This window comes from Lipomyces chichibuensis (genome assembly GCF_038497645.1).
Source record: "Lipomyces chichibuensis strain CBS 12929 unplaced genomic scaffold V1513scaffold_4, whole genome shotgun sequence".
Classification (NCBI taxonomy): Eukaryota; Fungi; Ascomycota; class Lipomycetes; order Lipomycetales; family Lipomycetaceae; genus Lipomyces; species Lipomyces chichibuensis.
In genome coordinates this window covers 541,946-566,816 of record NW_027117456.1, presented here as the reverse complement: position 1 = coordinate 566,816, position 24,871 = coordinate 541,946, and the positions used below count along the sequence as shown (strand labels likewise).

The window sequence follows — 24,871 nt, the reverse complement described above, 5'->3', positions numbered from 1 at the left end:
ATAATTCTGTGAGTACTATATGGTCCCTAAGGTGTTGACCTTTATCATGTCGAAGCGCGACGGCGCGAGCCCAGATCAGCCTCGCAATATCAATATGCTACGAGCTGCACGACATGCTGATTGATGCTGCTTCTATGCAAGAGAATTTCAAGATGTTGCCCTGGCTGTATTATGGGAGGATGTTGCAACTCGAGCGCGTCTATCTTTCCACCACAGTGTAAACATTGTAAAGTCCCGACGACAAAACGAAAAACCATACCATTAGTGTGGAAATTTCCATAGGAAGTGGTGTAAGAGGACTCTCGCGGATTATTGCGAGCACTGGCACACCGAGCGCTGACATCTAGAATTGTGCTGAATTACTTTTATACATTAACAATGGACGAGACCACCTCAGTCAAACACGACAGAGCGACCATTCCGTCAGCCATTCCACGGCACCTCAACCGATATATTCTAGAAGTAGGGATGACGTGGTCGGAAGAAAGATTTGAAAGGTCTTACTCGATGATGCCGCGAATGTAATTTGACCTTGATATCGCCTGAAGAAATGTAATCTTAATAGTAAATATAATCTGCTGTATCAATTATAACAATTATTACATGGTAAAATGACAAACAAATTGCGAGAACCTGTGTGTCTAATAGAACATTAAACCGCCCATCTTAAACATAATCGGCAGCCAAACAAAATCAATTATACTTGGTCCCTGCCGAATCCACTTCGATTGCTACTGCTAAGTCCGATATTGGTCAAAGAGGAATTCAAAGTGGATTGATTAAGAGTGCTGATGTAAGCAAACGCTTATCCCGGCCACAGAAACGTGGTTGAGTATTTTTATTATTAGTCGTCCATTTCGCGTGCCATTGTTCGTATTTTTCAGCAAGCATCTCTTCTCAATTCAATACCAACTGTGTTAACACGGCTTACACACACATTTGGGTCTGTGTTTTCACCGTGAATAACACCTCTCTTTAATTGGTCACACTGATATTGGCGTCAACATATATCTATAATCGATATGGCCATAGGCAATATCTCCCGGCCATATACAACACCGCCTGTGGATCTTCCTATGCTGTTCGCTACAATAGCGCAATTTCCAATGCCTTCTGTTATGGTCGTACCGCAACTGATCATAGTGTAAGTGTTCCTGTATCCATGCCTTTTCAACATTGAATCACACCGAATGGCTCCATGATCGTTATGAAAGTCTGCTGACCAACTTTCCCCTAGCGTGTAAGATGAATCGCTGCTAGCAGTACTTGTTGCTTCATCTGCATGCTTCGCAGATTCGTCGATCAAATGTTGCACCGGATGTACACCGTCATACTTTTCTGGCTGTAGTATCATATCTAATAAGACTTGGGAGCAATTCGATATGGGCATGGTAGAATTACTCAACACATTCTGCCCATTCACTGTTCGTTTGAGAAATGCCGATTCTGGAGTCGTAGCAGACTGTAATGCCGCTGCGACATCGCCTATATTTAGATAATTGTACACGTCGATCGAGCTTTGTATCATCGGGTTCTCAGTGCCATTCCCATATTCCGGTCTGTAATTACCCGTTCCTCCTTCGTTTCTCGGCATGAATGGATATCCAAAAATTCCCTCAGGACATGTGATGTCGTACGATGAACCCGTCATCGATATTGAGATATTCCCGGTTCTAGTCACTGTCTGTAGGATCATGGTCTCGCAAATAACACGCTGAACCATCATCAGCAATGCCAAAGCATAAATCGCAAACATTGTTAGATGTAAATATAAGTAGTGAATTGGGTCTAGCTATTGGTTAGCCTGTAGGTCCAAAAGGTCCACAAGAAATTACACGGAGATACGTGACGAGCAGCCTGATAGAGTAATAAGGCTCTTATACAGACAAAATGCCCCATCCGATTGCTGCAACGGGGGTTTTGCTGCAGGCCGAGGAACACGTGACAGGAATGAGAATGTAAATGCGGGTGCTAACTGTCGGAATATGCCAAATGTCGAGACTATTTGATTTAAGTTATCTACAACGGACGAGACGATGTTACTTGTCAGTTACATTGATTACATTGATCCACAAGCTTCTTCTATAGTATCTAACATGCTAATGTTAACTGTCTAAAAGATAACTTGTGACATTTGCCAATTTGCACACAAGGTGTATCACCTCATGCGACCAACGTACTAGTCCTGCTTAGCAAGAAATGTACCGCACCCGTACTAAACTAGGTAAAGAGCAAGTTCCCGGCAAATCAAAAGTATGCTTTGTGGCGCAATTCTGGTCTAGTGATGCCGAATCGTCATACTGTTCCCTTGCGTATCAGAAGAGCGTCAGACAATTGTTTCTCTTGATTAAGCTTTGTTCTAGCTAGCGCTGTCACATTTTGGCAGAACCCAGACGTGAATCCTCAAACCTTATATATGAACTAAACAAATAAACACTGTATCAAGCACTAGACAAAGTACACATTCTAACATTCCCAAAGTGTAGTGGATTGTCCATATATATTTTCCGTCGTTCTATCCGACGTCATAGATGCAATACGGACATTGTCGGATCAATTCAAGTGGAAATGGGCATATCTAGTTTATTGCGCCATGCGGCCTAGACTTAGGACCAACCCTAATTGCGACTTTACCGGACGCAATAGTAAATAGATTGACTACGGAGCTCGGATGTGCTGCCATGGATATCCGTACATTCTCGTATTTCCTCGAAAATACGCAAGCATATTTTGTTGGAATGCGACTCTGGGGTACCGAGAGGAGTCGAGCCTCATCGCGCGCCACACTATTTACTACTACTTTATTATAGTAAAGGCGTGGCGGCACTTGCAGTGTCGACAAAAAGACGGCCCTTCACGAACCCGCAAAATCATGGGTACACAAAGATAGTAATGGCCTGTGGTCCTTTGGGATACAAGTCTGTCATGCGACAGCTCCTTAGGGATCGGTTCAGCGCTCTTCATTTTGCGAACAAAGGCATACTTCTCTTCCATGAGACCAATGCTTATGATGTATTATGATGTATTACAATGCTCTCCTGCCGACACTTTTGTCCTAGATGCGGTGCTTAATCTTGAATACCTTATGTCTGATATTTTGTACTGTGCATGTGCGGAATCAAATGCTTTGAGGAGGTCATCCATGGCGGCATCCCTAATGTCGTATGGGGTTTTCAAAACCTACTATCTTGTCGATTGCGTCCTTATTTATGAATGCCGCCCTTAGGTCTTTCGTCGTTCTTTCAATCTCCTTCTTTTCCACGGCATCCAAACATTGGTTGTAAGTCCAGCGCGCTGGTGAACGGACATACGTGGCCCTTCTTGGGTTCAACACTACATTTGCCTTACCCTTGCACAGTTTCGGCCGACCACACGGCTCGCACACACACCACCGAGGCAGCCCGCCTTGCCGCCCGCCATGTTCACGCTCGTCTTCCCTGCCGGACTCCAGTCAGAAGACTTCCGCAGTCTATACCTTCGGCTCCGTATCGTTCAGCGCCAGGTTCTCATTCCGCCGCTTCGTCCCTCCCCGGAGACTATCCCCGCAGATTATCCTGATCCATACAGTACCAAGGCTCCGCTTTCGGATGTTGCGGCTTTTCCGTCTCTTTTAAGAGCCGTGACGGCCCGCGTTCCGCTAGAAGCGGCCGCAAACCTGGAGCTCCCTTTTCACCTGGGCGACGTCGAAACGGCCTTAAGTTGCGCCCGCGGTCCAGACGGTCTTCCGTTTGATTTTTATCGCATCTTTTGCCCCGAGGTAGGCCCGTATCTCACCAGCTATTCTCAACACGATCCCCGATCTGGGCTCTCTCACACATACACAGCGTCAGGCTCACCTCCGCCTCCTATGGACAGAGAACGGTCACAAAAAGACGGCATTGGTGACTGGCGCCTTACTCGGATCAAGTCCCAGGCTCTTAACACACGTCTTAACTCACTGTTGTGCCTGATGGTCAGGCCCCAGCAAACCGGCTTCATCCTGAGCGGGTGGATTGGCACCAACACTAAACTCATTCAGCTTCTCTTTGTATTCGTGCTTCCAGAACCTTCTGAAGTATCTCATTTACGTCAGGACTGATCACTATAGCCAGATGGAGTACTTGGACCATTTCTCGATGTCTTTTGTTGTCGTTTACGCTGATGATATCCTTATTTTCAGCGAGTCTCGTGAAAGTCATGTTGAAAGCGACGGGCTGATCATGATCTCAAGTACACCAATATAAGGGAACTCAAATTGGGAGCCACATTGAAGCAGTGGACCAATTGGAGGTTGACGGTGCGCCGTACAAGTACGATAACGACCGCGCGAAGGTGATCAAGACGTTGATACGCCTTGGCGAAGATTGCAAGACTTTGTGGAATAACCACATAAGCCAACACCCCGATGATGAATATGTCTGGGAGGTATTCATCACTTGGATTCAGAAGACGGTTCCTGACCATGGAAACTTTGACCTGAACACTTATGGAGAGTGGACCAAGGCGCGACGGGTTAATCAGACTCCCTGGTAGTTTGACGCCTATTTAGTTTGGAAGTCGAGTTGGAGCCAACGACTGAGAGAACAAGGGCTATGAATCTTCTCAGTAAACTACAGTCGTACTTACAGTGAGTTGAGTTGAGTGGGGTGAATCCTCTGCCGCAGATGCGACAAGAGGTGGTTGCCCTTGCAACTCGGGTGTGGGAAGGCTTCAGTGTACAAAAAGAAGACAATCTTCTCCAGTTTGTATACGCTTTCTTGCTACTGTGATCTCCCCTGAAACTTAACTGCACATTACAACTTCTGATTTCGCGTTTTGTTGCTTTTGTCTTGTTGGCCTCAGTTGGCTTCCATGTTTGTCGGCTCGGTCACCTTTCCCGCGATGCTGCCTTCCTGGCCTTCCCCTGCCTAGACTGAGCGGACAGCGCCGGATTTCGTGGCTTCGTCACCCATTGATCCGTCAGCGTCGTGGTCTCGGGTTTGGCCACCCGGTTACCCCTTGGCTTATGCCTCTCTAGCGCTGGGCGATAACTTGCCCGGTTGCCTCACCGGGCAGTTGGCCCCATCGCTCTCTTTCTCGTCTGTCCGCGCTCCGGACGTGGGTTGGTTTTCTCTGCTGGCGGGCTGGCTGGTTTGTGTGTCCTTGCCTACTGACCCTGGCCGGCTACTGGTGTCGTCACCTTTGGCTTCTTTTTCCGTTTTTCCTTCCCTCCTTCGTTTTTCTTGTCTGCCTATTTAATTTTTTGTATATTTATTCCGTTTCGTTTTCCTTTCGTTCATCCCTTTTTAGCCGGTACATGCATGTAAATAGAATGTAGAATACACGGCTTATATACAAAAAAATTAGGGCAGTCTTCGCATTTTTCTGCTTTGTTTTAAATTTAAATTCCTTCCGTGTTTGTTCTGCAGGCATGGCCAATAGAGTGCAAGTGCACTTATGAGTTACATGAATTGCGCCGCCTTTAAGTACCATTTATACGGTTGTTGCTATTTGTCAAATCCTTCCGGACGAACTTAGATTGATGGTTCTTCAGTGGTGCGCACAGACTAGGTATATATAACCAATATGCCAGTTCTCTGTGTTGCCAGAGTGTGTGTATCCAGGAGAGATGGTAAACAATGACTCCTTGATTACTAGCGATTAAAGATTTGACCCCATTGGGGGTGGGCCGGAGAATACTTGACCCTATTTGTCATGATTCAGATGTCGAGTGGAAGGACGAGATGAACTCCTAAGATGCCATTTCCGTTTCCAATTGGTGAACCAGCTTTCAAGTGGACTTTCCACTGGAACCGATATGGTGGGAGAGATACTTAATGTGCCCGAACCAGCGACAAGAAGTTGGCAAGAATTTTTCTCAATATTGATTAGAGCCTGCGAGGCGCTGGTCTCAGACGCTCCATTAGATGGTGTTCAGGTGTAGTATATAGCCGAGGGATCTTTTGAAAAAGATTAAGTTAACAATTTTTACGTTGTTCCGAGATTACCACAAAATTGAATTACTCGAAATACAAGTAGTCCCAATGTGATTTCAGTCGCGTTGTGATCTGCGTCGGTCCTCCTTTAGAGGCATACAGGATGAATAAATAAACTAAGGATGATTCTTTCCATTATTCAATGCTTTTCCAATCTGCATCACTTCATAAAATGCGACATGTGTCTTTCCGCTCTAAATGGATAAGAGTAACTAAATAAGAGAAAACCCTATTCCTGTGTAGATGTGCTGCGCGCAAAATTCCTACGGTTAATAATTCATTAATTAGCTATGGAGCGTTGCTTGCCGGACGATTATCCTTGCAAGTTGGGGATAACGGGGCGGACAATGGAAATGGAATATGCAGGCAATAAAATAGATCGACGGCGTGAACCATTTATGGAATCACGGGTCATTCTATTTGAGACGCTTTGAAGCTCTAGATTTACAATGCTTGAGAAGGTACCTAGGACCTTGCTTCAATATCCGACAAAACCAAACGAAGTGCAGTCCACGGATCTGTATAGAGTACGTCTGGAATGCCGTAATATGGATCGTTAGCTGCTGCTGATTAGGACAGTATCGGTTTTACCGCGGAGATAATTGAGGCTTGAAACAATATAACACCCCGGTCCTTATCAAGGCGTGCCGACGCGCCGAGACTGGAATTTGCTTTGTCGAACCCGTACCCTTATTTTCAAATTGCAGATCATATCAGTTAAGGTTAAGGTTACAGGGGCTGCACGTGCTAGTGCGTGAGAATCTAGGGTGATCATTCCACTTTGAAAATATCATAAACTTGCTGATAGTAGATGCAGCAGTATAACTTGCAGAAATTTGTTATGAACTAGAAACATTGTGGGAAGTGGAAGTAGACAAATTAATCTTAAAGCGATGTCGACGTCCTACGGCGCTGTTCAAAAAACTTTTATCTGTTTAGTTTTAGATCAAGTATGCGGATGCGGTGTAGTATCTCCGAAAAATAATTACCTAAAATTAAGCACTAACTTAGATCACCAATTCTAAGTTTTTAAAAGACCCAGGACCCTATAAGTTATGTGATTATATTTACAACTATCCTGCTATGGTCAAACGCTAGATAATTTTTGGCACTGTAATCTAGGGGAGTAAACATAAATGTATATGTAGCAACACAAGCAGCAGCAGATTTTCGAGTGCACAACTATATATATACACAGCTTGTATGCACGCAAAGGCAGCTTGACTGTGACCATTTGTACTAACTTGGACATGTACAAATCCTAGGAGTCCAGTGACACTAAATTGCAGCTCATTCTCGCGTAAAGGCTAGGCCGTTTTCGGATGCTTGAACTTGGAACATGTATCCAAGTCGCATGACGGAATATTTCTAGCCGGAAGAAATTATCCAACAGCTTATAACCGAGTTACTGACAACCAAAAGATTGTTTCCATTGAAGTCACACAAAGAACGACCACACCATTTAATTCGATTTCGATATGAAATCATAATCATCGGATCGCAAGATCATGAATCCACATGCGATCAACGACAAATTGGTTCGTGGTATTGATATTATTGCAGATGAGCGCTCTCGACTTCTGACGCATCAATGAGGTCATCCTCGATACGGTCGAGTTCAATCTAGCCGTTTGCGGATCGATAGGATAATTGGAATTTGCATCGAGAAGTTCGTGAGGCGTATCTGCGCATTGCACGCGATTTTTATGCAACAGCGAAAGACTAAGATTTAGATTTGTTAACAGGAATTTTGGCCTTGCCTCCCTGGGATCGCGAATACGAGATCCACGGCTATCGCTATCTTCCCACATAGTTAGTCGGTTTTGATGCACGGGCCGAGGCCGATTCTGCCTCCCCAATGCCTAGCCCTCAAAAAAACGAAAGTCGCTTTACTTTTTAACTCCCGGGACACATAGGGATGTCTCCCGATTACGTCCGGTCATATGTTGCTGTGAATAACTACTCTTAACCGAGCAGCCGAAAGGCGTCAATTTATTGCGATAATCGGCACCATACGAAATCACAAGGGAAATTGCGGAATCAAACGGAAAAGACAAGTAACATTATATAACAGTGTTGCGAAGAGTACATTGACCTGCTATATTATGGCCTTGACTTTGGCTCGCTCAATATTCCAGCTATAGATAGGTTTTTACAGTATCAGATGAGAGACATTCATTTAATATCGCTCAACTACTCGATAAGCGGTGTTAGGACTTAATCATAACATTCCAGCTTGCCAGTGGACACGCTAAATGTAAGCTTACTAGAATCGGAATTCCAAGAGAATTGATTGGCCAGCAGAACGCGATAGCGATGAGCGATATCGCCACAAGCCCCGCATGTAGGTGAGTTCTTTTCTTTGGGTTTCGCGCCTTAAACTTCTGAAAACAGAAAGTTAATAGACGAGTTGGGCAGGTGGCAACAAAAATTCGGGTCAGGCTGGTTAGTAAAACAGTAAGGTTTAATTTTGACATTAGCGCCCGCTAAACCTGATATAGTGCGCATACACGGGGGTCTTGAACACAACCTTTGATTTAGTATAACTGATTTCAAACTGCAACTTGGATAGCAATATAACTGCAGAGAATATAATTGCAAATGTGACGATTAATACATTTTGCGGCCTATTTTGCTTGACATGTCTGTAGATGTATCGGATCCGGTGGAAGGTATTCCGTAGGTCGCTGTGTCGAATTCCCATCGCGGATTCCAATGTGCCTGACTAGACTCGGACTTCGGAAGTAATCAGACACGCTGGCACGGGCTCGTTGATATCTAAGCGACCCCGTAAAAGCCCCAAGTATAGATTTTAGTTAGATTCGACCCAATTGAGGCGTAGCAATCTTAGAAATCAGAATATCATGAGGTTCAGATTCAGGGAGCGAGCCTTCGAGATAACCATTACAACGGTCCCACATGTGCTCGGAAAGACCCTTATCCCACCGGATTACAAGACACATCGCGTGCCCCTACTGCTTTCCGGGGATTGAAAAGTGCAGAATCTCATCTAAAGTAGATTACGAGACATTCGATTCGGCCCCACACGCAATTCGCGAATTCGACCAACTGAAGATCACAGCACGGTTGAGCCGGAATTATTAGTTAGAGGAATTTTAGTTCAGTGCTGTCGCAAATTTTCGGTGACTTGGAACTGACCCAGCTAAATACTCCCTGAGCGAAAATACGACAACGCAAAAGAAAACCTTGCCATAATTTGCAGATGTAGGATAATGGAGGAATGGCAGTTTCGAGAGCGAAGTTTGGGAAATATCCGTGTCGACGCTCTTCTGCGACATTTATCGTACGACTTAGATACTCGCTTCCGAGCGCCACTTAAGCTTTAAATCCGCCATCGCCGACACGATGTCACGGACGGTCGAGAAGAGCCCCCGCGAAGCAATGAGACTAAAGCAAGGCTCCAGCATTTAAATGCAGCCAAAATTGACCCTAGCCAACCTTGGTTCTCAATGCGCCAGGTCGCGTGCCGACTGACTGGCTCCCGTGTCGGCGGAATTTTTCTCCGATCTCATCCGGCCTGGTGCGACGAGGCTTCTATATAGCTTCAATGGCGAACTGACTTGTCTACGGAATCCGTGTAATTATCTGGTAGAAATGATCGCGAGATCAACTGGGAATAATTAGAGTCTTATCTTATATGTGGAGCTGGTAGTCGCTTCCGGAGATATTTGCCGAAGGAGAGTGGCAATGTGGGCTCGCGGTCGGAGGCTGTGTGGACACGACCCAAGGAAGCGCCTCAGTTTCGGTTTTGGGCCAACCCATTCATTATGTTGAGACACTAGTCGGCAGTCATAACCAGGTATCAGAAACAAAGATGGCTCTTAGAGTTCAAAGGTGCAGCATATGTCGAAGGCGGTAGCCAAATGCCCGCCCTTTAATCATATTTTTGGTGACCTCGCGTCTTCCGATGCCTCTCGGCTGCGCATCCCCCCCATCCTGCCACGAAGTGCTTGTAAAAATACTAACATAGAGGAGTTCTGATCCGTGCATCGGAGAAAATGTGCAGATCATTAAATTCCAAATCGAGGTAAAACCAAAGATTGAACTAACTGCCAATCAATGCAGCAAGCGGGATAGAGGGCGCCGAAGTCCTTAGCGTCTCGACACGTCCCGAGCCCACGACGAAACTCGAGCGACAATAACCTAAGTTGGTACCGGCCAACCGGGTTGAGCAAATGTAGTAACTCGAAGCAGGATCTCAACAACGGGTACGGACTGATGCCAGGCCCCTACCCCAACGGCCTCCAGCGGAGCCAAACTTGGGCGATACTTAATCCGCAGCCCTTCACAACCTGTATTTTTTGAAATTGCTAGTAGACAAATGGGAATACAAGTCGCAGTGGCTGCGAAGCTGTTGTGGCAGAATGCGCTACGTTTGCAGCTTCCAGATCAAAACTGCTGGAGCATAGAAAGGGTCGCACGTGCGGCGGTGCGGTTACACAAACCTGACCCAATATCGATTTACCCCTACCCGCCATGGCTCGACGTACTACTATCATTTATTTGTCGTCGGTGGCCGTCGCTCGCCCGCGTCGAAGTGTTTAATTTCCATTCAGGTTTGAATTTGTTGGTCAGAGTGTTCCCGACCAAATAGATGCTTCCTGGCGTGTGCCGGGTAAGGCTGTGCAGGCGTGTGTCAAGGCGGCGGCTGTTCCGGCGGTATCTTAACTGCGACAGCAGAGGAGCGGTCCCCCAATTTTGTCTATCTAGCTGCAGCAGCCAGTTACCCACTCTCAGCGCACTATCGCAGGTATTGCCGCTCGTAGACCACCACTCTGTCGCTCGTCTCAACTCTCCGCTAACGCTATCTAATTACACTGTTCGGGCTTGTGCTGCTAAAGTTACGCTAACGACTCGCGAGCCTGTGGTGGAAGATTAAACAAAATATTATATCTGCATACGATCGATTATGGATCCCACTATGCAATCAAACCTTCGATATTTGATCGTAATGTTGCACGCAAAGCTCGCCGCCCATCGCGTCTCCCGGAAGCAATTGTTATTTAACATACGGGGCCGCCCTCTTCGCGCGTTTCTGTATCTGTCACTCAATTTCTAGGCTGACCCTTCCCATTTTGTCTGTACATGATCTCGATCTAGCAATTGTATATTTTAGCTATTACGATTTTGATCTCGACGCGTTTCCTTCTACAATTCATCTTGATCTCGATATCGTTTTCGTGATCAACTTTCGCAATGGTTGTCATTGAAAGTTCGGGCCTCCCGTCTCCCAATCCGTCCGTAGACCTATGCTTTCCGTCACAAGAAGAGGACAAGGTCTTCGAACGTGACTTTCAGCGTGCTTTTGAAGATCGCGTCCGGTTCGACGAAATCCTTGAACGTCGTTGCAACATCGTCAATCCACTCCCAACTCCCAACAGCGAGGCGTGCCTTTCCAGCGACGATGCCAGCAACAATACTGACCATGAGTGCGAACACGAAGCCGACGAGTATCCATTCCCGACTGTTTCATTGAGTCTGTTCTACCCTGATACAGCTCCACGTGACTCATGGCGTCCTCAGATCGAGACGTGGATCCGACGGAACCACTCCTACAAGCTTGTGGAACGCGTAGCGGCAAAGCCTTATACAATTGCTACTAAGAGACCAACGCAATTGTCCAAGCAGTCGTCGGCGTCATTGTCGATTTCTTCCCAGCCTGGTGCTTTCACCTCACCGAAAGCCTCCAAGCCTAAAGCAGAACGTGTTGACACCACTGTTCGGAGTCCGTCGCGATCTGTCTCACCATCTCCTATTTCCAAACCCGTTTCGCCTTCGATGCAAGCTAATCACAACCGTCGGTGTATCTCATGTGGATCAGATCAGTCACCTTGCTGGAGACCCAGCTGGTCGATCGACGCGGGCCAGCTTTGCAACTCTTGTGGTCTCAGGTATGCAATATTGGTTGATTGTCTAGCGACTTATGTGATCTAGAGTTTTAATGCGTATATTTGCAGATACAAGAAGACTGGTGCAAGATGTTTGTCGGCATCGTGCGGACGCATCCCAGCGAAAGGGGAATGGGTGACGATGCGCTCCACGCAGGTCCCTGGGCACTATTCGTGCCTGTACTGCGGTGGTGGCGTTGCCGTGGGGGAGTCAAAACGCTAAGGGTCTCGTGGTTGGATCGATGATGCCTTTCATCGAGGATGTGGCGAAAGTTACCATGGTAATATTAGAGTTCTGCCGTAAGGTACAATTCGCTGTCGTCAATTAATATCACTGTGCTGCGATGTTATTTGCCGACTCGATGCTAATTATATTGCACGTGATGTTTAATTCGGTATTTTGGAGTATTGTCATCTGTGTTATTATTTTGTGACAGAAAAGTTCCAGTGCGCTTTTGATTTTTTTGATTTTGATCTGGCGAAACGTTTTGGGAATCGGCGTCATGAAAGTGTTTTGGAGACAAACCGTGGGATTTGAGCCGATTATCATTCTCGTTTTCTTTTGGAGGTAGAATTTTTTGGATATGCTTTATTGGGCCTGTAGAGGTTGATTGGCGCCGGCTCTTGTACTTGGGAATCAGGAGTTTTGCTATTGCTTGCAATTGTGTTTACTGTTCCATTTAGGTTGAGTGTAATATCTGGGCGGCGGGTTAAGGAATATGTACATCTGGTGTGATATTTGCATTTTTTAATGTTGGTGATTTTTTGATTCTTGTTCTGTTTTATTAGTGAGTGAGTGTGCTTGTTTTCTGCGTGATTTTATGGGTCTTTAGAATAGTTTGTCTTTGAATTCGGCGATCAGAAAATCCCGTTGGTAACGGGTTCGGAATTTGTGGTTCTCTCTCTGGCGCAAAATATTAGTCGCGGTGTAATCTTGGGTCTGACAGCCGGGAAAGATAGCTAATCTAATATATAATGTTTGTCTCTATGGCGTGTATGGACTGGGGGGGAAGTTAAACCTGTTGGATTGATATTTTTGGAAGGTCTGTTTTCGATTACTTGTGTTCTTCATTCTGACCTGCTGCATTATTTTGAATGGCTCTCTGCAAGCCTCGAAATTTACGACGTGAATTCAGTTAGATATAGAGTCTCATTCTAAGGTTGTACCTGGGTAGTATATGGAAAATTGAAGTCAAGGTTTGTTATTACGCGTTTGACTTGTCCAATCAAAGGTTTAAGATTTGAATTATTACAAAATCAACCACAACCTGCGATTGGGATGGACCGGACGCCTCGCATCATATATATATGCGGGGGGTTTTCTATCCCATGTTCTATATCGATTTAGCTACCGTAGATCGCTTTCCAGCCCAACTGACGAGTGATCGTTCAATGAGGACGCTTTATGTTGTCATTAAGTAATACTATTATTGCGGATCTCGTGGATGACTTTGAATTCGTCTCCAGAGAGCCCGAAGCTGAAACTCACGTCGAAGTCGGGGATGTGGCGGGTGGTTTAACTACTTTCGGATGGACCAACTCTATCGCGAAACAGTTTCAGACCGGGGATAGATCTTGTGATATGTCAAACTTAGCTGCTACACTTAATTTTTACTCCATACTTTCGAAATAAGTATCAACGAACGGAAGTGAGTGATTGTAGGGGCATTTCTACCATTACTGAGCTGATACTCGCAGCGTTATCTCGGACCATCTCAAATCGCGTCCACCAATGCTGCTGCGCAGGGACTGACGTGCCACTATGCATAATCATGCACTGAAATGCGCACGACAAACAAGTCGGGTCGCAATCAGTTCGCATACAACTGGACATATTGTCTTGCGTCTGAAAGTAACCTAGCCCAGGTACTTGGAAATGACAGGCATGCAATTGGGCACGAATGCGGCTCGTAGTTCATTGTGTTTTACGGTCAGTGTGACACTCGAATAAGTTACCTGGACACTATCAAAGGATGCGGGATACTCCGCTGAATTGCTGATCTTTTCAAAGCTCAAGTGCCGGGAACAGCTTCTCGTCTCAGGACGTTACGAACTCGGCTTCAGCAATGCTTCATAGTTATAGCAAGGAAGCGCGAGAAATCGGATTTCTAATTAATTATTATATATTGTTCACATTTCAGAGCGACCTAACCATCAAAAGCTCGTTACGCCTCTTTGTTCCTAAATAATATCTCGTCGCTTCTCCGCAGCCTGCCAGAATCTCATGCCCCAAGGTTTATACGGCCGACCGCGGCCAATCTGCAAATTTGACACGGGGCAACGGGGCAAGATATCTCGTGGCGATGCTTTCCGCTCTCTCCCCGGTGGCGCCTGCTAGCTCATCGTCAAGATTTTTTGCACAAACCCGTACCCAGGTGTCATCAAATAACGTTTCGAGATTGCGATGTAGAAACTTTTATTAACGGACCCAGCGGCTTTTGGGTCAAGTGAAGCATAAACCCAACGATGTCGCATGATCCATGTTATTTGTATGAATATCGTTTTGAAGCCCTCGTTAGTAGTCAAATTCTGGGTCAACAATTATTTCCATGGCATATATAATTATCATCGCATATATTGAAAATCAATACCTTGCTACATGTATTCAAAGTAGATTGCAGAACGAGCCAGATTCATCATTTGAGCTTCAAAAAAGATGGGACCAGCTCTGTTTTTCTTTAAACATGCTTTGTAGCGATGGACATCAGTACCTGTGATTTTTGATTAATTAGTGCAAGGGTAAAACCACGGCCATCAATCCTGACTATATATTATGAGATCAGGGATGTAGATTTATATCCAATTATTCCCTCATATTGATTCGTTAAAGTCATCAACCAACAACTTGTTGATTCGATCGAGTTATATCAACCTGCAGTTTAAGATGCCGAAACGACTCATTCTCTGGTTCGCTCAGGTCAGGAACTATCCGGCAGGCATATGGCACAATGTATCGCTCGTTCTGGAGTCTCGATCACATTTGAGATCTCGATCTCGAATTTGTTAACCATAACGCAATTGCCGGTTGTTCCATATATGTATGCAATGAGTGCAATTTATGGCTTAACTATCATAAAAACAAGTTTATATCACATGCATGGGTCTCGTACCGTATGGAGACGGCATTTGAACGGTGCTGCAGTTGAATAAATACACTTTGAAGAATATCTGTATCCTTAGTTATCTGGAATCCGTACTGGATGATATACAGAACATGTCTCCAAGAAGTAGACGACCGGAAGATCTATTAAAAGGCGTCATTGATGAACCACCATCCATAAAAAGCAAGAAGAAACCTGACAGCATCTGGTGGAAAGCGTTAGGTCGGAACAAGAAGGTATTCATAATCCTCCCCTGGTTCACACCCTCGCTGGTTCATACGAGCCTCGAGGGTAGTTTGTTGTCAAGATCATATTCTAATATGTGTATATGATTGTAATTTAGGTGCTTTTACTGCCAATCTTCTTTCTCGGAATGGTAAGATCCTTGAGGGGGATATTTCATGGCCCATTGTACTGAAAAATATATTAGACCTTCACGGTAGTCACCATGCAGTTAACAGCACCAACTGCATCAAAACAGGATGCTGCTATGGCAATTTCGGACTCAGTATGCTCTGAATTGATGACAATCGATGTCTAGATATCACAAGTAGACTAACTTAGATGTCAAATCACATAGATCGACCGCAAGTATAAGAATATCACGCCAGAGCAAAAGGTTCAGCTCCTGGAAACCGAGTTGCGTTTGCGTGGACGATAGTTTTCATAACTGCGCTAGCTTGTCAACCACTATGTACTGTAGGGGTTGAATCAGCACGACTTGAGGAGACAGCGCAGCACAAACTGGTTAACTTGTTAAGTCCTCGACACCTGGTTTACACAAACAATACAGTAGGAGGAACACTCTACATGTGTGTTCAACGCCAACATCAATGGTATCCTGCTATGTTAACGGTTTTACGCCAGAATGGAGGTCCCAATTCAAGCCAACTGACTGCCAAAGAGTCGAAAATATACAGGAAGTCATGTAAATATTGTTATATTGATTGAACTGCTATAATTTGTCAAAGCTGATTCCTCAGCAACCCCTATCCAAGTATGATACACGTTAAATGCAATAAAAACAGTCCCTAAATCCTAAACACGGTGAGATAACTGCAAACAAAAAAAATAACATAAAGCTATATAAAGTACTCGCACTCCTAAAAAACCTTAACCGCAAATGCAAATAATAGAAGAAGAACGCTGTCCATGCGCTGTACAAGAAAACACAAAGAGAAAGTCCGTGATAAGATATGGACATGAAAAAATAAATCGTTATGCCAAAGCCGAAGCCAAATCTATATCGGTGCCTCCTCAATTCCCCTCGCTCGTTTTAACCTATTGATCTCATCTACTATAACTTCGTAGGTGATTAATGTGACCGCACTCGCTGGCACGGTTCGAACCAAATTTGTACCCAACCCAGAATAAAAGACCCTCCACCCTTCTTCTTTGAACAGCGACGTTATGGTCTGCACAACTCCGCTATATACCATGTCACCGTTATGTGGGAGCCCGCGCTGTATCTGCATTCGAGTCCGGACTACCTCATGAGGATATGTTGCAATCGAAGCACACATCTTGGACAAGCTAGACGCTACTATGATGCCGGCAACTTTTCGCGTCTCAGATGGCCTCGATTCTGGCTTTGGAACAAACCACTGTTTGAATTCTTCATATAATGGGAATTGCACGGCGACGTGGGTCAGACCCAGGAAAGCAGGCAATAGTCCTGCGTAGAATGACATGATGCCTTCCTTCTTGTACATCGTTCTAAATGCATCTACGGTACCTTTGTAGTACCACGATGTATTCGAGTTTTGTGTCTGTCAATGGGCAATCAACATACAATCAAATCCGACCAACAAGCCAAAATTCTTACCATTAACCGTGTCTTGACGACCCATATAGGATTCGTAATTGTGGTAGACGAGCAGCCCGCACATAGTGCAGAGGCAACGTGAACCGTGAATGGATGATCTCTGAATCCTATAATTAAATCAGTTAGAATGCGGTTTCCATTGCCACGTGCCTTAAACCCAGTGGTTGTAAGTGTCAAATCAGATATAGATAAAACTTAATCAGGAGTCATTGTAATTCTAGAGCTTAGTTTTATTTTATCTCATCAGAAGACACTTGAAAACCCAGTTTGTCTGACAATACCCAAGCCAGTCAGAAAATTGTGACGAACTTACCCCAAACCTTGCTAAACGTCTTTTTACTCCTTTCGTAGACTGTAAAATATATCATCCAAGTAGGTAGATATCCGAACGTTATAGGAACCACACCGCGATAGAGACCTCTGATGCCTTCGGTCTTCAATATGGTCAAGATTGTTCCTGCAGGATATAAATTACTAATGCGCAAGATTGCACTCAAGCACGGGTCCGACATACCTCGTAAACCATCGTAATAATGATCATGTATTATCCCATATTTTGTGAATCCACCTTGTGCCTGAAGCTTCGTCTTCACGACATCCAGCGGACAAACCACGAGTCCTGATATTACACCGGCCGTGGCGCCGGCTATTGCATACACCGAAGACTCGCTCAGTCCCGCTAATCTGTCCGCTATAAAGAAGGATTGCGCACTTCTCGCCGGATTCAATTGGCTGGCGAATACATCCTTGACCGCCGTGCCATCTGGTGATTGTCCGCCCATTGTCATGCAAAGTAAACTTGAAGTAACACGCTTGAAAGTGATAAAAGCCGACTGTAATTTAGTTACTTCAAACTATAACTCTCTCGTCGTCGACTTGCATACATTGCTCTCGGATCGCCAAATATGTAAGTTGTCGATTCGGCAATGTGTGACGAATTCAATAACTTCAGTATCGCCGTCGCGATGATATGATTCCCAACAAAGTGTCCCGAGAGTGGCCGAACTGCACATTTACTAAGAGTGCTCCGACCACTCCAAATACACACAAGCGGCAAATCCCACTTCAGCGGTCTGACCAAGTTGCAAACCCGTATACTAGGCCGTGGATTCTGTTGGGGTCACGATAAGGTCAAGATCAAGTGGGCAAAGGTCGTGAAGATGCAAAAAAAAAAGAGGACTTGGAATCGCTGTGGTTGGGAAAAGTCGGCGATGTTTGGGCCGTTGAGCCACCGCCGTAGCGGCTAGGCCAGCTCACTTAAACTCAACAGGTTCAAGTTCCTCTCAGCGCACTACGGTCCACACACAAAGTCTGTTTAAAGTCCCTTTGCCAGCATTAGTATTAAAGGCAGAAAAAATAATTCTATAAATTTACGACCCTATTTTACTCTCGTACAAAATAAAAATTGAGGATTTAATTGTACAAATAAAAGGCAGATTTGGAGACTCGCGATAAATTGTTCCCGGCACCGTCCGACACGGGATCTCTATTATTGATCTTACAATGGATGTCGACAATCGCGTCGGCGAAGCCGGTCTTTGCCGCAGCCTGCGGTCGTATCCTGTATCCTAAAAGCATCCCATCCATTATATGGTAACTTAATAAGCTCATCTCTTATTTGTGTCTATAGTTTGACTGGAAATACAACCCTCTGGCGCTTCCCAGCAATTTGTCTTTATGTGCTGCAGCCACGAGATAGCCGAAATTGTTAGCTACTAAATCATTTCTCGGTTGGCATTGTCGACCAATCTGCCAGATCGACTCATCGCTCATTATATGATTGGTTCTAAATGAATTGCACTGAACTACTATACCGGCTCCACACGATAGACAAAAAGATAAACCCAAATCCTTTACCGATTGCCTAATTTCATGAATAACCAAAACGAAAAACAAATTCCAAAGTACTCCATAACTGTCTGCTGCATCAATGAGACTCCTTCTTCTTGGTAAGAGCGCCTAGTCCCCACCAAGCTAATGTGGCAGCCAGCAGGGAGGTAAGCACTTTCTTATCCCGGGCGGGAATGTCCTGTTTCGTAGAGTACTCATTGCTATTCGCTTCTTCGACACTATAGTTGTCAACTATATCGCGAATCGGTTCGGCAACTATGTCACCGCTGACGTGACTAATCTCTGGCTTAGCAATGGGAGCGTGTACAGGGATTATCGTTCGGACAGTGTAATTTTCGGGCATGACGGGCTGCATTACATTGTTAGCGCATTCCATTGCCAGAGATGTTCAATGGTACTTACGATGGGGGTAGAGATAGACTGCGCAACGTCGATGCCTATCTCAGGCATCCGATAGTATTCGATAGTGGAATCATCACCCTTCGCCAGCCTAGCTGCAGTCGTTTGGATCGCCCGCACAGTCTCAATAGACAGCGATGTAGGCACGGATCTTCCCTCGGTCTTGGCGGACGCGATAGGAGTTTTGCCGACAGTGGCGGTCGAGATGTTCTTCGACTGAGGAGGAGTGCTCGGGAGGGCAGGGACGAGAGCTCGAATGTCACGAACAGCACGCTTTTGGGCTGAGGCACCTGTTGAGAATGACATTGAGCTATCATCCATAGTCAATCGATCCACAAGCTAAACAGCAGAAAACATTGTTAGCCTTAAGTCAGCGCAAACATTGCGCGTAAGTTACAGTAAGCATTAGAATAGTTTATCCGATCTCACTTACGTGGCTCTTGTTACCGCTGACTTTCAAGCCGCGCTTCCTGCATTCTGATCGAAGATTTTCGAGATTAAGATTCTTGTAGTTAGCACCAGTCTTATTGAGAACGTGGGTAGGATTGGGAGTTGAAGCGGAAGAGTGGAGGTACTGAGCTCGCAACGAGCTCGGTGCTGATCTAACGGTCCTCAACGTACGCTGCATGCTGAAATTTATCAACGATTACTTTCTGAGACGGTTGATCCGTAATAATATAAGACGAAGATAGTTAATATTGGTCCGATCGCAAGGATTGTGGAATAGCTTTTTGATTTACCAAAGTTGAGGTGATAAGCAAGTTGGGAGCGACGCAGCCAGTTCAGGAACAAGCCTTCGCTTTGTGTTTTGTTTACATTTCCCCCGCAGCCTCTAGTACGTTTACGGAAGGCTAGATGCCTAAATAGGACTGACAAGGTCAGGCACCGCCTCTACACTAGCCACAGGAGTTCAACAATGTGGCGCAGGCAATGTCCGCATAACTGTACATATTGCTAGATACTGTTAGCCATAACCAAGCTGGAAAAGGGCGCATATCAGAAGAGCCAATCCGCGTCGAGCAAACCAGTTTTAGCTTGGCTGTCCTGTCCCGACATCGACAAAGCCTTTTGGAGCGCGGTCAAACCTGTTGCTCGAAAGGCACGAAAAAACAGGCAGGCAATTTGAAGTCCTCGACAGTCAGATAGAGGGACCCCGACCATCTCTTCCCGACTCATACTACAATCTACAATTTCCTCCAACCGACTACGAGGTAGCAACAATGACCGGAAGTTATTTGCGTACCTACTTTTTGGCGAAGTACATTACTTCAAACGCTCCGGCTTTGGCGAAGCTCATTACTCCTCTTCAGGGCTTCCTGATTGAGACCAATGGCTACAGAAAGATGGGATTGAGGTATGCACTGATAGCGCTTTTTGGTTGAGTAATTAGTTTTATGCGCGTTGACTGGGAAACTGGATCATAATTCATTGTCTAAGATATACTAACGACATTTTGTTCTTGTGTGCTTAGATATGACGATCTGATTTCCGAAGAGAACCCGATTGTTCAGAAGGCCATTAACAGACTTCCACCGAAGGAATACTGCGACAGGGTTTTCCGTATTCGACGTGCTCACCAGTTGTCGATCATGCAGCAGCTTCTTCCTAAGGAAGAGTACTTGAAGCCAGACGAGGACGTTCGCTATTTGACTCCTTACATATTAGAAGTCGAGGCCGAGATGAAAGAGAGAGAGTATTTCGATACTATGGCTGTTGTTGCGAAGTAAATAGTAATCGTACGACATGGGAAATTGAAGGTTAGAGACTACAACAGAAAGCACCGGAAAATTTGGGTATCGGCGCAAGGATTTATGTTGTCTATGTGCGCATAAGAATGAGCTAAGTAGAGCTAGCTTTACAGCTTCAATATATTGCATTTATCACGATGTTATATCTTCGTAGGCTTATGCAGAAGTGCTAGATAAGAATGATGGTCCGGCACCATAGTACAAAGCTTGGGTTTGAAAAGATCGAAACCTATGAATTTAAAAACGTGAGAGCTTTCTGTGCCATTAGCAGCGCGCCTTCGCGAGTTTGGTTACCACCGATGAAACCTAAGCCAAATGTAAGTTCGCATTCTCGATAATAAACGGATTCGCAAAGCGGTGAATGTTTGTAGCATACCTGTAGCATGAACAAATACGCCACCATCAATACCAGTCAGATCACTTAGTGCCTGGTCTCGCACTCCTCGCCATGGCTCCGGTAACGGCTTTCTCGACTGGAAGCTGTGTGAATCTACCGGGACTGCCTGAACTCTCCAACCCTTGCCGTCGCTGTAGATCACGTAATAGATCTGGCCCTTGATTTTGAGTTCCTCCTCCAGATCGAATAAATGTCCTTTCCATGTCACAAACTGGTCAAAGACAACAATCCTGCCCTCGTCATCGTACTGCTTGCTGTTCACAATCGCAGACTTGACAAGATCCCGAGCTGGCAACCAAGCGTTTCCATAATACTTGACCAGATCAAGGAAGACACCGCCCATGAGTTTGCTTGCCTTCTCGAACTGCGAATCCAAATACGCGTCGTCGTAAGTTTCGTTCCACGCAGGATTAAGAGCTGCGACCATACCGGGCAGCGTGATCGAGCTCGTGCTGTAAGCCGGCTCTATGTCATCGGGATAGGCGCTCTGGCCATTGTCATTACCATCAATAGCTTCAATCATGGCGGAATAAATCTTGTCGTATAAAATCCCGAGTTTCGAGTCATCATGCTTTATATCCAGTTGAGACGAGATTACTTCCTTACCAAAATGCCTATGACGATGATGATGTTCATTAATATATTGCTTCGTGACTATTCATACGTGAGATCGTACTTGTATATCAATCCAGCTGAGCTAAGCTTGGTCTTGAATGACGGCGAGAAGGTTTCTGAGAAATCTCTTTGGTGGTGATCGAAATGCTTGACGCCGTCATATTGGCCCTGTATACGTCAATATCGCTCTCTCTAGTATCTGCACACAACTACTTCATACCTGGACGTCGACAACGATGTCGCAAGCCTCAAGGACCTCAGGGGTTCGAGATCTAACGACGGCTGCTTCCCAAAAAAAAACTTTTGTCAGCCATATACTAGCGGGAAAGTAGAGTGACATGAGAGTAGCTCGAACGGAGCAAGCGTTGAAGTACCTGAGTCCTTGTATTTCGGCAATAACTTTAACATAAATACAGCCAATGCTTCGTCTGCGTGAAAGGTGCCACTGCAAAATGCCCAAAATAAAAGATTAGCGTTTTCTATTAACAAATCCCGGCCATCAACTTTACCTGTGAGTTCCGATCTTCATTTCTGTCTTTTGTCGTTTCGCGTCCGGTGAAGTTTGGTCAATCGTCATATGTTGGATTCCCACAACGTAGTTTCACAAATACCGTTCTAAAATGTAGAACGTCGCCCGATATCCAGGTACGTCGCTAATGCTGAGGATGTGATCGCGACGAGTAAAAGTCAACTTTTGAAGCCGCATCAATAGCGGCCCTAACCCGCATCAAACTACGTTTCGTTTAGTTACCAGATCGGCTACAGATTGCGGCGCCATTGTTCACGACAGTTGTACTCTGGATATAAACATGTACATGGATTTAAAATGCACGCGGTAGCAACTCCTGATGGAATTATTTCGTCCCTGTCCAAGCCCATGGAAGGCAAGATTGGCGACTGGGCCATGTTAAAAGAATCAGGACTTGAAGAAATATTAAAGGAGGTCAATTCTTTGGTCCCTGATGATCGCCAACTTTTTTTATATGGAGATCCAGCTTACACTGAAGGGACCGTTCAAGACAACGCCAGCACATCTTATTCTGACTCCAGACGAGGCTGATTTCAATGCGAGGATGTCTGGAGTTCGTATCGCAGTCGAGCAGTTGTTCGGCCTTGTACTGAACAAATGGCCCTACAATGCCTATAAGTATGGTTTGAGGCAAGAGTCCACGCCAGTGGCTGCGTTTTATATGGTATCGGTACTATTCACCAATATCCATACCTGCATTGCGGGCGGCAACGAAGTGTCGCAGTCGTTCGGGTGTGCGCCGCCGTCGCTGGAGGAGTATCTGGGTCAGGACTAGCTGTTTAACCTGTGGCTGTGTTGCAATGTAGTTTATAGCGAATTTATATTCTTATCCAAAGCAAACAAGAAGTTATTAATGAGACATGAAAGCAGCGGCAGAGCAACGGGTAGAGAAAATACACATAGCAAACAAATAGCAAGACATAGAAAATAAAATATATCATGCCATCTACGCTTGTATTAGACGGCCGACCAGACATACAAAGTTAGCAACAAATACAACAAAAATGTCTGGTGGTTGCGCCCTGCCATGGGTCACAAGCAACAGCGCACAGCCCTCGCCCAAGGACGAGAAACTGTGCTCGCATATGTATCTAGACAAATAAAAGGAACATCAGGGTGTAGAGAAAATCCTCACGCAAAACAAAAACCATAGGGAAAACAAAAAAAGATCGGAGTTAAACCTAACACTGTTCCTTGGAACATCCATTTGGACAAAGGTGTATAGGGAACATTCTCCTAAAAAACCCCAATGGAAAAACAAAACAAAACAAAAGCTGCGGAGGTAAATCGCAACACCGTTCCTTATACCCCGTGCCCACAATCGAGTACGCGTCCCCGGAAGTGGGAGTGTCCAAGTGGCTTGGATCTCGCCATCCTTGGACTTACACTTGCTCCGGGACGAATCAGCGTACTAGAATTAAAGAGGAGTCTGTCAGGACTCCTCTTACTAATCCCCCGTGCCCATAGTCGAGTACGCATCGCCCGAATTGGCGGGCGAATCAGCGTACTCGTATTAAGGAGAGTCCGTCAAAGGCTCTCCTCTTTGCCCCCAGTAGAGGACGAACTGCTTGAACCGGCAGTGTACCAAGCGGCTTGCCTCTGGCCACTCAGACTCACCCCGGGTTCCAGGCTGCCCTCTTGCCCACACTTGAGAACCCTGTCTGCCTACATAAATGTTAGCCAAATGACCAGGTTGTAGGAATCCTGAAGCATACTCGCTTGTGATTGAAGAGGATCTCAGCCAGTTACAGGCTCCCCTCTTGGCTCTCTGCAGACTGTGTCGCTTGCCAGGCGACTTAGTTCTCGATGTCAAGTTGTAAGGGCAGCAGCAGCGGGGAAAGATGGCCATATTTATAACCAGACGAGAGGCACCGACGTGAGTTGGCGACGAGCGCGCCAAACAAAGCGGGCAAGCCCCGTCAGCATTCGAATGCGTAATTAATTAATTAATTAATTGCATGATTAATTTAATTTGCTGTCTTCTGTGCGAATCTGCGTCCGAGCGCGATCGTGTTTCAGTATCAGACATCAGCGAACGTCTTGTGGCCGCCAGTGTCGGATTGGGGCTGATCCGCAATGCAGCGAACAGCCACTCACTATCGGCTAACCCTCTGGAGGATTCGAAATTGCGCTGTCTCCAGGATTCCATATTAGCTGGGCCAACTGTGGACGTTTAGAGCTTCGCGAATTGTGGATGAGAGAGGGACGCGTTGTTGACGTGTTCCGGAAGCGCTGCGACGGACGCGTCGGCAGGCGCGCGAAAGCATCCGATCTGTGTAACTAACCCCAGAGTCTTGGTTGTATATCAGCTGGGGCCATAGCCGCAGCGAGTGCGGCTGAGTAATAGGAGACGTTTGCGTCAATCGCTGAATGAAGCGACACTTCTCGGCCCCAAGTGCTGAGTTCACTCTATGATGCGACTGGGCACGCTGCGAACGCGAACGCGAACGCGAACGCTGCACACGCGTCTTCCTAAAAGAACTTAGATGAGACAAAGGGGCTGTCAACACTGCCGCGCCAATTTCCGCCCATTGCCGGTCTCA

The 24,871-nt window shown here is 45.7% G+C and overlaps 9 protein-coding genes across 9 annotated transcripts; 5 read left to right on the top strand and 4 right to left on the bottom strand.

Annotated features, from left to right (window-relative positions):
* Positions 1-1,000: 1,000 nt before the first annotated feature.
* Positions 1,001-1,756, bottom strand: V1513DRAFT_423346 (uncharacterized protein; the record flags this gene model as incomplete). The annotated part of the gene is made up of 1 exon (XM_066896030.1): positions 1,001-1,756. The coding sequence occupies one exon, from the start codon at positions 1,754-1,756 to the stop codon at positions 1,001-1,003; it is 756 nt and encodes a 251-aa protein (XP_066755691.1).
* Positions 1,757-3,200: 1,444 nt separating this feature from the next.
* Positions 3,201-4,274, top strand: V1513DRAFT_438554 (uncharacterized protein). The gene has a single exon (XM_066897074.1). It carries the CDS (start codon positions 3,419-3,421, stop codon positions 4,076-4,078), a length of 660 nt encoding a protein of 219 aa, XP_066755690.1. The 5' UTR covers positions 3,201-3,418; the 3' UTR covers positions 4,079-4,274.
* Positions 4,275-11,013: 6,739 nt separating this feature from the next.
* Positions 11,014-12,052, top strand: V1513DRAFT_222000 (uncharacterized protein). Its single transcript, XM_066894391.1, has one exon. It carries the CDS (start codon positions 11,172-11,174, stop codon positions 11,907-11,909), a length of 738 nt encoding a protein of 245 aa, XP_066755689.1. The 5' UTR covers positions 11,014-11,171; the 3' UTR covers positions 11,910-12,052.
* A 3,025-nt stretch (positions 12,053-15,077) lies between these two features.
* On the top strand, positions 15,078-15,625 carry V1513DRAFT_423343 (uncharacterized protein; the record flags this gene model as incomplete). Its single annotated transcript, XM_066896029.1, has 4 exons — positions 15,078-15,200; positions 15,308-15,340; positions 15,395-15,472; positions 15,545-15,625. 4 exons carry the CDS (start codon positions 15,078-15,080, stop codon positions 15,623-15,625), a joined length of 315 nt encoding a protein of 104 aa, XP_066755688.1.
* Positions 15,626-15,891: 266 nt separating this feature from the next.
* On the bottom strand, positions 15,892-18,018 carry V1513DRAFT_438538 (mitochondrial carrier domain-containing protein). The gene is made up of 4 exons (XM_066897073.1): positions 17,304-18,018; positions 17,103-17,246; positions 16,790-16,896; positions 15,892-16,733 (listed from the first exon to the last, which is right to left on the bottom strand). The coding sequence occupies exons 1-4, from the start codon at positions 17,575-17,577 to the stop codon at positions 16,206-16,208; spliced, it is 1,053 nt and encodes a 350-aa protein (XP_066755687.1). The 5' UTR covers positions 17,578-18,018; the 3' UTR covers positions 15,892-16,205.
* A 698-nt stretch (positions 18,019-18,716) lies between these two features.
* On the bottom strand, positions 18,717-19,667 carry V1513DRAFT_374324 (uncharacterized protein; the record flags this gene model as incomplete). Its single annotated transcript, XM_066894848.1, has 3 exons — positions 18,717-18,989; positions 19,043-19,378; positions 19,473-19,667. 3 exons carry the CDS (start codon positions 19,665-19,667, stop codon positions 18,717-18,719), a joined length of 804 nt encoding a protein of 267 aa, XP_066755686.1.
* Positions 19,668-20,116: 449 nt separating this feature from the next.
* Positions 20,117-20,928, top strand: V1513DRAFT_438534 (cytochrome b-c1 complex subunit 7). The gene is made up of 2 exons (XM_066897072.1): positions 20,117-20,393; positions 20,511-20,928. Exons 1-2 carry the CDS (start codon positions 20,260-20,262, stop codon positions 20,764-20,766), a joined length of 390 nt encoding a protein of 129 aa, XP_066755685.1. The 5' UTR covers positions 20,117-20,259; the 3' UTR covers positions 20,767-20,928.
* On the bottom strand, positions 20,901-22,467 carry V1513DRAFT_395279 (metal-dependent protein hydrolase). The gene is made up of 6 exons (XM_066895360.1): positions 22,309-22,467; positions 22,174-22,244; positions 22,020-22,081; positions 21,861-21,967; positions 21,164-21,798; positions 20,901-21,093 (listed from the first exon to the last, which is right to left on the bottom strand). Exons 1-6 carry the CDS (start codon positions 22,374-22,376, stop codon positions 21,017-21,019), a joined length of 1,020 nt encoding a protein of 339 aa, XP_066755684.1. The 5' UTR covers positions 22,377-22,467; the 3' UTR covers positions 20,901-21,016.
* A 111-nt stretch (positions 22,468-22,578) lies between these two features.
* On the top strand, positions 22,579-23,169 carry V1513DRAFT_438528 (uncharacterized protein). The gene has a single exon (XM_066897071.1). The coding sequence runs from the start codon at positions 22,762-22,764 to the stop codon at positions 23,101-23,103; it is 342 nt and encodes a 113-aa protein (XP_066755683.1). The 5' UTR covers positions 22,579-22,761; the 3' UTR covers positions 23,104-23,169.
* Positions 23,170-24,871: the final 1,702 nt, after the last annotated feature.

What these genes read in the sequence shown, in the direction of transcription:
- V1513DRAFT_438554 (XM_066897074.1), top strand. Translation starts at nt 3,419, where the DNA reads ATGTTCACGCTCGTCTTCCCTGCCGGACTCCAGTCAGAAGACTTCCGC.
- V1513DRAFT_222000 (XM_066894391.1), top strand. Translation starts at nt 11,172, where the DNA reads ATGGTTGTCATTGAAAGTTCGGGCCTCCCGTCTCCCAATCCGTCCGTA.
- V1513DRAFT_438538 (XM_066897073.1), bottom strand. Translation starts at nt 17,577, where the DNA reads ATGACAATGGGCGGACAATCACCAGATGGCACGGCGGTCAAGGATGTA. An exon ending in TTATTACGATGGTTTACGAG is followed by an intron (nt 17,247 to 17,303) that starts GTATGTCGGACC and finishes TATATCCTGCAG; the next exon opens with GAACAATCTTGACCATATTG. An exon ending in TCGTCAAGACACGGTTAATG is followed by an intron (nt 16,734 to 16,789) that starts GTAAGAATTTTG and finishes GCCCATTGACAG; the next exon opens with ACACAAAACTCGAATACATC.
- V1513DRAFT_438534 (XM_066897072.1), top strand. Translation starts at nt 20,260, where the DNA reads ATGACCGGAAGTTATTTGCGTACCTACTTTTTGGCGAAGTACATTACT. An exon ending in TACAGAAAGATGGGATTGAG is followed by an intron (nt 20,394 to 20,510) that starts GTATGCACTGAT and finishes TTGTGTGCTTAG; the next exon opens with ATATGACGATCTGATTTCCG.
- V1513DRAFT_395279 (XM_066895360.1), bottom strand. Translation starts at nt 22,376, where the DNA reads ATGACGATTGACCAAACTTCACCGGACGCGAAACGACAAAAGACAGAA. An exon ending in TCAGCTGGATTGATATACAA is followed by an intron (nt 21,799 to 21,860) that starts GTACGATCTCAC and finishes TCATCGTCATAG; the next exon opens with GCATTTTGGTAAGGAAGTAA. An exon ending in CGTATTTGTTCATGCTACAG is followed by an intron (nt 21,094 to 21,163) that starts GTATGCTACAAA and finishes CATTTGGCTTAG; the next exon opens with GTTTCATCGGTGGTAACCAA.
- V1513DRAFT_438528 (XM_066897071.1), top strand. Translation starts at nt 22,762, where the DNA reads ATGATCGCCAACTTTTTTTATATGGAGATCCAGCTTACACTGAAGGGA.